This window comes from Haliotis rubra, unplaced genomic scaffold (genome assembly GCF_003918875.1).
Source record: "Haliotis rubra isolate DU_JTF1 unplaced genomic scaffold, ASM391887v1 Scf1040, whole genome shotgun sequence".
Taxonomy (NCBI): domain Eukaryota; kingdom Metazoa; phylum Mollusca; class Gastropoda; order Lepetellida; family Haliotidae; genus Haliotis; species Haliotis rubra.
In genome coordinates, this window is record NW_025764938.1 from 259,696 (window position 1) to 273,688 (window position 13,993).

General features: G+C 42.6%; 2 protein-coding genes across 2 annotated transcripts in view; both read right to left on the minus strand.

Moving 5' to 3' along the window:
* The window catches only part of LOC124274684 (mitofusin-2-like), a 118,530-nt gene extending 109,495 nt beyond the window's left edge, over window positions 1-9,035 (minus strand). Inside the window, exons 1-3 of the mRNA XM_046710053.1 lie at window positions 8,933-9,035; window positions 8,543-8,651; window positions 7,453-7,566 (exon numbers count right to left, since the gene is read on the minus strand). Coding sequence (XP_046566009.1) covers window positions 7,453-7,566; window positions 8,543-8,599 — 171 coding nt within the window. The 5' untranslated portion in view covers window positions 8,600-8,651; window positions 8,933-9,035. The remainder of the gene's footprint in view (window positions 1-7,452; window positions 7,567-8,542; window positions 8,652-8,932) is intronic.
* A 2,747-nt stretch (window positions 9,036-11,782) lies between these two features.
* On the minus strand, window positions 11,783-12,442 carry LOC124274696 (inhibitor of growth protein 4-like). The gene has a single exon (XM_046710063.1). It carries the CDS (start codon window positions 12,440-12,442, stop codon window positions 11,783-11,785), a length of 660 nt encoding a protein of 219 aa, XP_046566019.1.
* Between the last annotated feature and the right edge of the window lie 1,551 nt (window positions 12,443-13,993).

A 13,993-nucleotide genomic window follows, 5' to 3' on the forward strand; every position in this document is an offset into this window, starting at 1 on the left:
TTTAAAATATCATATCAATGGTCTTATAGGACCAAGCAAACACGATTATCTAAGACCAATAAACATTTGGCCTTTTGTGGCACTTTTAGTATCAGCTAACATTGACTTACGTAACTGAAATTTGAGTAATTGATTTAATTTTATTTCTTTTCTTATTGTTTCGATTTATATTTTTTATGTTAAACGACAGTCTGCTGGAAGGTACTCAAGAAGCTCTGAAGCTACACACTCAGAAAAAGCTCTCACGACCAGCAAGTTGAGAAAAACATACGGAAATGGAATTATGTTCGGTAATAGCCGCTTGTTCGGTTAAGCCCCCTTTACAGAGGACGGCGACCACTCTGTCTTCTCTCTGCCTTCTAAATATGTTCGGAACGCCATTGAACGCTCAAAGGAGGAATGAAGAACGCAGAGAGAAGGCAGAGCCATCACCATGAAGGCAGAAAGTAGGCAGAACCAACGCCAAGAACGGCTCAGTAGTGGCCACTGTAGTGTCGACTGTATTGAACATGCTCAAAACAAACGCAGAGCGGTCGCTGTCATGGTGAATTGACAACAGGACGCAGGTGGAAGGGCCATCACCTAGGTCGCAGAGTGAAGGCACAATGGTCGGCGAAAGGACGCCACATAAAAACTTCGTAAACTGTGGCGTTGCCCCTGCCTTCTCTCTGCCTTCATGGTGCGTCCGTCGAGCATCCATTGACGTTCGTTGAGCATTCACTCTGCCTTCATTCAGCGACTAGCACTTCCCTTTGAACAATCACGGCGTTCACTCTGCCTTTCCAGATTATATATAAATAGGTCTTGTACTGCCGATGTCCACGGTATTTGAGAACTGCCGAGCTTGTCATTAGACGTCTCACCATGCCTCCAAGAAGGTATGCCACTAGACGAAAGGCCAAAACCCAAAAGAATTACCAAAAACATTGGCCAACAGGAAAATGTTACTGCTGACAATGTTTTTTGAGATATGAACAAAATTGAAGACAAACAATATTGATACTTTATTTGGAAATCCAGATATCCATAATGAATTCATAAGACTAATGTTGAGTAATGATAGCAGTATGAACATCATCAAACAATTCCATCCGCATAGCAATTCAGTTCCATACACAACACTTCAAATCATACAGTCTTGCCATGGAACTGATCCAGCTGTATTGTTGAAGTGCAACTTCAGATACTCTCGCAACTGTTTTCCTGCTCATGTGTCTCGGTTTGGTCTGACTACGTGTGCAACATCATGTATATTTGCTTGTTGTCTCCATTCTCCAGGTATGAGGTCGTGGTTATCGTCTTCAGTGTCAAACATTCAGTAGCGTTGCATATCGGTCTCGCATTGTATTGTGAAGACAAATGTTTGCTTCAATAACATCCTGGACTGAATTAGGCATCGGCTGCATCGTTGAAAGTTGAAATCGGATTTTCAACTACTCTTCTTCCACAAAAGATAGGATAGTTGAAGATACGTTGCTTGTTGGTGAGTGCCCTGGTTGAATATGGCTTCATCATGTAGGTTCTGAGGGCAAATGCATCATCCCCAAGTAGGAAGAATGGTATGTCACAGTCATCATTCAGCAATGACTCAGGAGTTGGAAACTTTATTGTGCCATCTTCGAGGTACGTCTTCAGTTCAGATTCATTGAAAATCTGGCTGTCTGACATTGTTCCAACACCATAAAAATTTATTATTTGCATCCACTAATGCAATGACAAGAGAGAAAAATCCCTTATAGTTGTGATAGAAACTACCTGTGTTTGGTAGACAACGCACGGCTATATGTTTCCCATCAATGGCTCCGAGTGCACGGGGTAAGTCTCTGAAAGTCATCTGCAACAGCTTTCCACTCTTTGGAGCTCCTCTGGCATTTGACAACTTCAGTCTTATATTCATCTCTGATAGCTCTGCAAACTTCAGGCACAAAAAAAATGGAGATCATGCTGCGTGACACATGATACTGGTACTGGAGGCTTGGGTATTTGTCCCCAGTTGCAAAGAACCTGAGGGTTACGACAAGTTTCAAACCAGGCTCGAAACTTGCTCGCCAATTCGTGTTCTGTTTGGCGATTCTTGGGCCAACCGGTTGGAGGAGTTCGTTAAAAAGCGCTGGCTCCATTCTCAGATAATTGTAGAATGACCCTTCATCTTCTAGACGCAGTTCTTGCATTAGTTGGTTGTAGTCCCCGAATTGCAACTGTCTGTGTTGCATCAACCAAGGGCGGACCCACAGGGTTCTCAATCTTCTTCTTCTTCTACGTCTATTCATCCTTCTATTTAAGATGGCAATGGCTATCTGGTTGAAAAACAATGCTTGTTGACCTTGCAAAGAAGCTATTTGCAAACGCAGTTCATTGTTTATGCTTACTGAAGTCATTATACGATGATTTCACTTAGCCTGCTCATATGAAACTAATGATAAAATGTCGTAGCCAAGTACTAATATACCTAGAATATGCAGGTTGCCGAACAGTCGCCACAGAACGCAGAGAGAAGGCAGAGCGAACGCCAATGAATGCACAAGGAAGGCACAACGGTCGGCGAGAACGCAGAAGCAATGCTGAACGGACGTCGTTATTTGCATATGATGGTACAGACAAGGCACAGGGGAGGCAGAGGGAAGGCAGTTTTATTTCAGTATATAAGGACATGGCCCATATTACAGAATAATTTTACATTATATTTGATGCTGGTAAAACCAGTAACAATTATACATTGTTGCCTTTGAAAATTACAGAAACATTTTTGCACAATGTACAGGCATAATAAACCTTTCCAAAGAAAACATGTGGATCTTTGTAAGCTTTAATCAGGAAACCTAGCAATACATATAAAAAATCATCCTTACATGACAAGTCTAACAAAACTATCCTTACACGGGTTACCAATATATAGGTATGGTGGAAAACATTCAATCGTATGCATCTTTTAAACATTGTCAGTTAAATGGTATTCATCTTAAACTACTGGTATGCCTTTGCTATAACAATATAAACAGAGTCTATTACAGTGCAGTGTATTATGCCTCCTTGTTACAGTTGCAGGCTGGAAGCTATTATATCTGGACTAGCTTAAAACATGTTTATAATACTGAAGAATATATCTAAGGAAAAATATCTTTCAATTTGCACAGGTGTCATATGGTAACAGTATGTTGTAACAATCATACAATTATGCTTTGTAAACATGGTAAAGTGTCTGACAGTGTACAGTGTATGGGCAAAATATATCTAAGAAATAACATATGGATCTTAATGTGTAGAATATTTACTGAAATTTATGCAATTTATAATTTTACGAGCCTTCATCAGAAACTTAGCAATACTTATCAAAACATTTTCATCCTTACATGACATAAGTCTTACAAAACTTTCCCTACACGGGTTTCTAATATAGGTATGGTGAAAACATTCAATTCTTGCATCATTATACCGTTGACAAACCATTCATCTTCAATTAATGACATGCCTTTGCTATGACAATATAAACAAAGTCCATACAGTGTATTATTATGCCTCCCTGTTTCAGTTGCAAGTTTGAAGTTATTACATCTGAACTGGCTAAAACATGTTTGTAATACCATGGAATGTCTAAGGACAGATATCTTTCAACTTGCAACATTGTCTTAAATTGGCAGTATGTCGGACATTTGCTCAAAAGTGAAACAGTATGATGCCAATCTTGGTTCAAACAATCAGACAATCTCTGCTTAAAAAGTGAGATAAACATTTTTACATTTCCCATGTCTCGATTTATAATAATTATTATTATTTTGAAATAATTACCATTAATTTTAAAAAGCAAATATTATTGCATGAACTGTTTTGCCAGGCCTCTGAGGCCCGGTCACCCCACTCAGCTTCCAGACAACGCCACTTGATAAAGCTTCCTTATGAATACATTGCATAGTAAGTGCCAGTCAAAGATGAATCGTCGAGCAAGTTTGAGAAGAGGAACACTTTTAATGAATAGACAAATTCTTTACTGCAGTGGATGCGACGTTTCTGTGTGGATCCTAACACCGTTATCAAGCAAATGTCGTCTTCTTTCCGGAACCAGCATATTGCTGTGGTGGGTAAGGTGAGGAGGGTCTTGTCTTCGGGTTCTGTCTTGTAGATCGCTGTGATGATGGGGGAGACAGGAGATCCCATAGGTAGACCATGGGTTTGTTGGTAGATTTTATCAGACCGGGTGAAGTATGTTGAACTTATATAGGAATGGATGAGGCGGGTGATGCTTTCTACTGTGAGATGGGTATCTAGGTTTAGCACTGATGTCTTCAACTTTTCTTCTAATGATGGCTAGGGCTTCGTCTCTTGGTACATTGGTGAATAGATCAATCAACTCATTATTTTGCCCGGCTGGGTGATGGTGCTGATCTTGTTGCAGAATTCGTCGGAGTCCATGATAAAGGATTTAGCTAATTTACCTAGAGGGGCGAGAAGGCGGTCGTCGCCGGTCGAGATGCTTGGTGGTATTGTAATGGACAGTGTTCCTGGAACAGACTAGGGGATGGTCTTTGATGGAGTCTTTGTGGACCTCGGGCGTAGGGTAGTCTAGGGAACTGTGTGTTGCTTGTGTAGAGTCGGACCCATCTCATCTTCTCTCTAAGTTCTTACAGGAGGGTTCTGTGGTCATCTACTTTTCGGAAACAGCATATTGGTGTGACGGTTGAGGTGAGGAGGGCTTTGTCTTCGAGTTCCGTCATGTAGATCTCGCTGATGACGGGGGAGAGGCCATGGGATAAGAGAACTCTTAGAGGTAATCAACATCAAACGGCTCAACCCGACAATCAACAGTAATCAACGTTATTACATCCCTACAGCTTACGATTAACTAATCAAGAATAACCCACCCTTTGTCTACTGGTTTCAATCATTTCTTATCACAACAAGCCTCATGTCAACACACATCAACCTCTTCTATTGTATAAACCCAAATACCCGTCATGTATATTCTCCCGGTGCAGATGTTGTTTATCATTTGCTAGATAACGGTGTTAGAATCTACACCGAAACGTCGCATCCACTGCAATAAAGAAGTTGTCTATCCATAAAAAGTGTTCCTCTTCATCACACCAGCTTCTAAATGCCACTTAAGGAAGTTTGAGAAGCAATTTTTGCGACGTTTAGCTCCAACCTGCTGCTGCAGATGATGATGGTAGTGGTGCTGATGCAGTACCTTCTGACAGTGGATCAGATTCTGAGTTCGAACCTCCCTTTGAAGGAAATGTTAGTGACAGCAGTGACTGTTCTAAAAGTGAAGAAAAATGTAATATACCTTGTCAGGTCCTTTGATATAAATCAAAAGTGGTTGACCGGGCCTCACAGGCCCACTTGGCAGTAATGGATATGAAGAAAGCTTGGTGGGATAAGGGTTAAGTAGCAACTTAGAGTGCCGGCACATTCACCGATGGTTAGCTAGATGTAATGCATTATACATTTCAGTTTTGCTTAAATTGCTGTAAGAAGATGCTGTTGGAAGGCGACTGACACAGGTTGAATGTTATACAAGTTGGTTACGTGGTAACACTTTTCGTACAATGTATACCTTTGTTCCAAAGGTGATTACATTGTGGCACTGACCGGAACACAAAGCCAGCTGACGGCCAGGCAACACGAAGGTTAAAACCGTAGCCAGCGCATCGAGACACAAGAACCACACCTGTACCTGCACCACGTGAAACAGGGTAAAATAGAGTATAATAGAGCATAATGACGTCATTTGTTTATAAGTTGGGCACCAATGACGTCATTTGCAAGGGACATAAGCAATGGTGCGTTTATTGTGGACATAGAACTCTCAGTAAATGTGCAAAATATGGATTAATGTAATGCAAAAAGTAAAGTAGTTACTAATGATATCTGTACTGTTTTGGCTATGAGACTGCTTGACAAACACATTTTATGTAGAAGAAGTGCAAGACAAAAGGTTAATTTTCGAGTAAATTTGCCCTTTAAAGAGATCTAGTTATAAAGCCTCTTTACTGTTAGAGCAAATGTTAGGAGTCGTCACAGAGGACTCCTAAGTCGACCTAAGAATTTTCTTAACTCAACAAAATGGCGGCCGCCAGACAATGCAGCCGCGCCTCAGACATTTTCGAGAACATATGGACGTTTAACATTTTACGATTACAATGAATTAGTCAAAAGATTCCGTTGTGATCGAGCGGGGATCATATTTTTGACAGACTTGGTGAGAGAATCTTTGCAATCGTTTACTTTGGAAGTAATGTTATACAATTTTTTTTTTTAAAAGGCACCGCTGGAGGCACCTGTCTAAATTAAGAAATTTAGTGAGATGGACGTGAGATGATTTGGCTGTAAAGCTGATTTCAAGAGCATCACGATGACTATACCTCCACCTATTAGAGGTTTGCTTCTATTAGAGATTGGTACTCGCATCGCAAATATTACGTGTATAAATTGTTTTTAAGTCAGTTTATTAACGATCAGTAATAACGCAGAATGTGTTTTAATTATAGATGTATAGAAACCTCGATTTCTGCATTAACTATGACGTAAAGATTAGCTTAAAGATAATGACGTAAGGATAATTATTTCGGATTATTCACATGGTCAAGTGGCTCCTAATAATTTTGCTACATTATTGTCATTTGGAATTGCCAAAATACAAAGAGACTAAGTTTTAGAGGCTGAAAGTTCATTTGAATTTTCCAAGTGTATATCATAGAGGCGTTTGCGCCTCCAACCAAAAAATAGTATAATGGCACCACAACTGCAGTGTAACTGAATGCTGTTTTGCGACAGGTTGAATAAATGATACATAACTATATGACTCAATCTTACTTGCTCGCCCACTGCGCCCTGTTTTGAGCGCAATGGGAGAGCTGGCTAAGGTGCCAGGCTAGTGATCCAGCGAGGTTGAGGTGCCGGGATCGAGTCCACCTGTGACCGGGTGTAAAAACCTTGGAGTCAACTTTGTGTGCAGACTCTTTCAGTGTTGTCACAACCCCTAGTGTGCAGTACACAACCCTGTGCACTTAAAAGGAGTAAGCAGTAGTTGCCTGGATATGTGCGATATATATATATGTAAGAAGATTTATAAGATATTAAATTCCAATGCCACAATCACTTGTTCATAAGTTGAAACTGAAACGTCATCAAATAACACTCACACATCCCACCATCCAACCATGCTTACGCGTACGCAGACATTTGTCTGTGTATACTAGGCTTACTGACTGACGTCCTCATATACAAGTTATCACTATCACAAGTAAATATATATCTAATCACAATATTCATAAACATCATTGTCAGTGTAAATTAATTAGCCAAAATTGTAACAAACAATGTTATTGGTTGACAGTATTCTAAACAAGACAATTGCAATATAATTAGTTAGGTAAATTCCCAGCTGCGAATCAAGCTGTGTCTGCCACACATTTACAGAAGTGTGCCACGTCAGTGGGATAGGACTGTACTTACAGCTTCCACAGCTTCCACATCCTCCTCCACAGTGACCACATCCCAGCGGTTCTGTAGTACAAAGATGTTGGGTTTCGAAAGGCGAGAGCTCACTTTGAGGAAGAAGTTCTTCTCCTGCAGGAGTGATATATCATTACTAAACTAGAAAGTGTATTTACTCGTAAAATATGTCTCCCCCTTCCCCCAATTCAACGTTGAGACCTCAAACAATTCATTTGATTCCTCCAATTTCAAAATCTCTAGTATGTGAATACATATTATTGATAGTGAGTTATTATGTTTGTAAAGTCTTCATTTAATATTTTATATTCAATTAAACTTAATTGCTTATCAACAAATCAACAACTCCACAGTTTTAATTTACGAAACATTCAGAATTGTAAATGATTCTCTTTCGAAATGCATGAATGAATCTGTTGTTTTTCAGTCACGAAGTTGTCAATAGATATTTCAACAAAGTACTGAATCAGAATATAATTTTATCACATTCAGTTATGCATGTAACTTTTTCACTGGAATCAAATAAAGCACAAGATAGGTGATATCATGGAAACTATAGTAGCATAGAACAACACCAGATCTTCGGTATGCCGTATCTGTCTCATAAATATGAACAAAATAAATTTGAAAGAAACGTTCAAACCCATAAAATGCACATCTACATGATATGGAGAGGCTGTGTAGCAAATTTGGTGAGGATGGGTCAATTATTTTCAGAAGTATGCTCCGGAAACAAACTTTTCCCTTCAAAATGACAAAGTCCATATTGTTGCCATGAAGACAACAACAACAAAAATGGAAATAAAACACCTCAAACCCCCAAAAGGTACATCTATATGATATGGAGAGGCAGTATAGCAAATTTGGTGAAGATGGGTTAAATAGTTTCAGAATTCTGCTCTGGAAATGAAATTTACCCCTTCTATATCAGCAATATGCAATCTTAGTATTCTCTTATATAGCACCATAGACTCTAACTAGCAGGCAACGAATCAATACAAATCGTGAAACCATGCATTAGTAAAAGTGTGAACCACAGCACCAACACATCGGTGAATGTCAACCCCCAATGTCTGTGGAGTGTACTCACTGTCTGCATTAGTGTGGACTCTCCATTGGCCACCAGAACAAACACATCCGCATTCATACAATACTCTTCAATCCAGGAATCATAGTCAGAGTCAATGTCAGCGCCAGGGCTGAAACCAACAATGCAATGCCATGTGTAAAATCTGTATTTCAGGTGTATTATGTGGGGGATGAATGGCGGAAAATTTATGGTCAAGTAATTTGACGTGACAAAAGGTATAAGAGTCCCCTTTGAACCAGCAAAATAGAACACAGACAAGTCTAAAATATTCAATAATATATTGAACAAACAATGAGCAAGCTACAATGGATGACAATACAGATTTCTAGTTCACTGCAATTGAGTCCGAAATATTAAATATTGGGTCACAAATACAAAATATTAACTCACCAGAGTCTTGATATTCACAATGAGAGCAGATTTACAAAACGAAGGTTGTTTACAATGAGAGCAGTCAGGCATGCACAGTCAGACTAGCAATGTGGACGATGGCAGACACATGTGTTGTGAAAGCCTAGTGATAGGGAAAGGCGCTTACCTTGCTTCGTAAGCGTAGATGATGGGGAGATCAAGGGTTCTGTAGTATACTGTGATTATCGTCCGTTCGGTTCAGTGTCTCGTCTTGATCTGTCATCTGTCACCTGTCAGATTTGGCGGGTAAGTTGATCACGTGCCCCGATCACACCCGGAAACATGCGAGTATCACTGGATGGCCAATCCGATGAAACCCGATGTACGAGTGCGGAAGCACTGATCACTACATTCCTCCCTCTTTTCTGGACTTGCATCCCCACTTGGAATCCAGTGAGTCTGTCTGGCTTAGGGAGCATCCAACAGGTGACCTCATCAGGACATGAAAAATCCCTGCAGGGTTGGGCAGCAGTGTTGTGCTATCAACCGAGACAGTTCACGTAACTCATGGTTATTTTAGAGTACACATCTAAATAAGAAAATCCCAAACCAGGTTGTTTGGTGGCAACCGAGTCGGTTCACATAACTTATTAGATGAATTAATTAGTCCTAGAATCTAAACCGGATCGATGGACTCAGTTCCAGTCCTGACCAAGTCAGATTAGGAATCCCATGTTACAGAGTGTTCTTATATACCCTGTAGAGCTGCCTAGCATTGATGTAGGCGCGCTCTAGGATATTAGCCATCGTATTCTGTCGAGCCTTAGCCACCAGAGTTGCCACATCACCGAGTAATTTTGGGCTGTTAATCCCTCGGTGACCTGGGCGAGGCCATAGGTAGGGGGCATCCGTTTCTAGCACAAACCGTTTCGCACTCAGGAACCGCAGGGCTGAGAGTTGGTGTTCGTCAAATCTGGCGACCATTCTGGTATATCCAAACCAAGTCTTCGGGGAAGTTCTTGGTCCAAAGGGCCATTTCTTTACAGGATCCAGAAAAACAGTGCAGATGAAACTTCTGGTTCGGCTGGATTCCTGCTGCATATGCGATCTTAATGCATTCCTCAATTGGGGCCCTTTGATACCGGTCTTCGGCGGTTCCCCGGAGGTGGAGGATGATTGGTTTGTTCGGGTCAGCCATCTTGAAGATTTTTTCCAGAACTTTGCCCTGCTGTTCCCAATTCCCTACTGTGAAGTCAAGGCCAACTTCTCCCAGGGCGATGACGTTCGGTGAGGATAGCAGACTCTTGAGTTTGTCTAGCTGATTAGAGCGATAGGAACTCACATTTTTTGGATGTAGTCCAACGGCGATTTTCCAACATTGATGAAAGGTTGGATCTTGGGGCCAAGTTGGAGGATCACAAAAAACTTGAACGGCTCTGACGAGATCAAAGGAGGAATCATCTAGTGGTTGACCTGCTTGATCCAGGACTTCATCCAGGGGCGTGGCAGCGTCCAGGTGGAGCCTGCTGCGCATTCTGTCTGAATGGAAGTGGGTGTCAAAGCCCCTGGGAAGTCCCTCCAGAGTTGGTGGCTTGTGCTGTTGTTGTACGGATGCTGAAGGTGGAGGTGTCCGCATCTCCGATGGCTCTGACGATTGTGTGGCTTGCACAACCGGAGATGGACTTGCCAGTGGCAGGATGGTTCCCAGGTTGTGGAAGTGGATCCTGACCATTTCAGATGTTACGTTTAACAGTGACGCCAAAACCCTCCAGTGGATCAAGCAAGCCGGACTCTCCAAGGACAGGTTGGTTGCGTCTAGAGGTAAGGCCCAACCTTTCATCTGGCACAGCTGGGAAAGGTGCCCGTAGCAGCTTCCTCTGAGAGGTATGTCCTTGGGAACATGGCTATTCCTTAGGACGAACTGATGCAATTCCGTCCAGGTAGCTCCTGCTCCTAAGTTCTGCCGAGCAAGATCTTCTATGGCTGTTACCATATGGGAAGTTGTTTCCGCCGAGGCCTTTACCGAGTCCCGAAGACAGTGTGGGAGATGAGCTCTGTGGACATGATGGCGCAATGTTCTTGATCGCATTCCACAGGACGTGATGGGGCAGATGGATCCTAAGCCATGAGGATGGCTGCTGTGAAATTTAGCGGCTCCCTTATTCGTTATCGACACATTCATCCCTTTGCTATTGGTCTTGATCAACCTGGCGGAAGAGGATGGTTCGGGCTGCTGTTGCTCCCGTCTCGGTGAGGGACGATGTTCCTGCCTTCTGAGAACCTGTTTCCTCGGAGAGGAACGTCTCTCTCGTCTCATCTCTGGCGAATGATGTTTTTTCTGCCTTCTGGGGATTTGTCTCCTAGGTGAGGAACATCTCTCTTGTCTTGAGAGTTCTCTCGCTGGCGAATGTTGTTGCCTTTGCCAGGACGAGTTATAGTATACAGCCGTCTGTCTGAGTGGAGATCGTCGGCTTGAGGTCCTGGCCGGCCTTCTGGAAGGTAGACGTTCTTGAGGTCTATCCCACCGGTTTACTGGGAGATAAACCACCGAGGCCACTCGTCTATGGTCAGGGCTTGGACAATGCCGTTTCCGTGGTGATGAAACCTGAGGCTGGTGACTCCGCTTAAGTGAGGGAGAGTGTGCAGGTGTATGGGGCCTGTGGGTCAAGGATCTTGACTCACGCCCATGAGCCTGGTCCACTCCTGATGTTTGGTGCCCAGGAGAAGAAGGGGTGGTTCCCCTGCTTGACAGGGACTCCGGGGATTCTGATTGTCCATCCCCAGCCCAGTAAGAGGTGGACAGCTCTCGACTCCTGGCCCCGCGACGTTCTACAGATCTTGTACGTCGTTGGAATACCATGTTTCTGGAAAAATAGCAATTTTCTACTTTTAAGGTGAATTGTCCCTTCCTGTTTGGCAGTGAGGACAGATGTATTTATCCAGAGTCTGAGCTATTTTCCTGCTGATTCCTACACATGCTCCGTGAAACCATTGGTCACACTGGTCACAGCCTATCATCAACTTTCCATCATCTGGCTTGTTACAGATACAATAATTAGTTGGATTGCTGAAGAGCCAATCCAAGTTAAGATCCTCTTGGGCCTCTATAGAACTCCTGGTTTTAGAAAACCTTTGGATCCAACTTGGAATTACACGATCTCGACAAGGCTTGAGGCGGTCATGATGATGTACTGATGTTGTCTTCCTTGTCCGGACTTCATACAATGTATTGGAAATCTTATTAGTTATTATTCCTGGTCCTTTCCAGGATGGAGACAACTTCTTGGACTTCCCCACAGTGGAGGCAGTGTCCAGTATATACACCATTTCCCCCTCTTCAAACTTCCGGGACATAATCCTCAAATCATAATCCCTCTTCATATGGCACTGAGTAGTTTGTAATTTTTTACGGGCCAACTGATGTACCTCACCAAGTGCTGAGGCAAGCTGACTTACATACGTGTCGGGGTCCAAAGATGGAGATTCCTCCCGAGTGGCACTGAAGACTAGCTCTGCAGGTTGATTGATTTCCCTACCTAGCATCAGCATATTGGCGGTATATCCCGTTTGTCGATTTACTGCAGATCTCAATGCTCCTGCCAGTTGTGGCAGAAATTCATCCCACTTTGTCTGGTTTGCGTCAATGTGGCAACGAATGGTTTGCAAGAGAGTGCGATTAAATCGCTCTACTTGTCCATTTGCAGACGGTCGATATGGGGTTGTCCTGGTTTTGTGTATCTGAAGTAATGTGCAAAGCTCAGTGAACAATTTGCTCTCAAAATTCCTTCCTTGATCCGTAAATACTTGGAAAGGACATCCAAATCGGGATAAAAAACGTCTACGGCAGCTTTGGCTGTCACCTCAGCCGTTTGGGTAGGCAAAGCTATGCACTCCACCCATTTGGTGAACTGATCAACCATCATCAAGATGTATTGGTTACCCAAATTGCTCTTGGGCAAGGGACCAATGAAATCAAGATGAACTCTTTCCATGGGTGCCCCTGCATGAAAGTTGATCATTGGTGACCGGGCATGTCGTACAGGTCCTTTGTTTCGGCTACATGCTGAACAGGTGCCTATGTACAATTTGATATCCGGTACCATGCCATGCCAGTAGAACCTGGTTTTGACTCTGTAGATAGTTTTCTCCATTCCAAGATGTCCTGCAGCCGCTATATCATGGTTTAACCTTAGCACTTCTTGCTGTAATGATTTCGGGACCACCAGGGATGCCATGCCTCGTGTTGTCTTTTCTTTTATGAGAGGATCAACACGTAACAATCCCTGACTGTCAATCCGAAATAAATTTCGGTTCAGCCAATAGTGTTTCGCTGCAGGACTGGTCAGAAAGAGACTTGATTCACTCAGCTCCTTAGCAGTTTGAATCCAATCCATTATAATTGCCAGGTCAGGATCAGATTTCTGCTGATTGATTATCTCCTGAGTAGAGTACCCAAATTGTTCTTTCTGCCCGTCGTCGGTTCCTACAAGTCTTACTGCCACTGGGGTGGTGTTCAATAAGAACCCCGACTCCCCATTGGATTGTATTTCCATACAGGAGACCGGCAGGCCGCAATCATCTGGTGAGTCATCATCAGAGAGGCAATCCTGCCCAACATGGGCCAGAGGTATGGTATCATCTACATCCTCGAAAAACCTGTTCCAATTTTCATGAGCTCGAGTGCAATATTTGCATCCTCCACAAGGTAAATTTTTCCAACATTATTCCTGGTTTATAATTGTGGCATTTATCCTCTTGTGGAATCCGTGATAAACCATCAGCATTGGCATGCAGTTTTCCTGGACGGTGCTTCACTACCATGTCATATTGGCTCAATTCTTCCAGCCACCTAGCCAATTGGCCATTTAGATTCGAAAGTTTAATAGCCATTGGAGACTGCTGTGATCAGTCCTAACAGTGAAACATCGTCCCAGCAGATAGTGTCGAAACTGTCTTGTAAATCTAATTACTGCCAATAGCTCTTTTCTGGTTGTACAATATCTCTTTTGTTCGGCAGTCAGACTGAAACTGCAAAAACAAACCACTCTCTCTTCACCATTTTGAATTTGGATCAGCTCTGCACCGATTGCTTCATTGGAG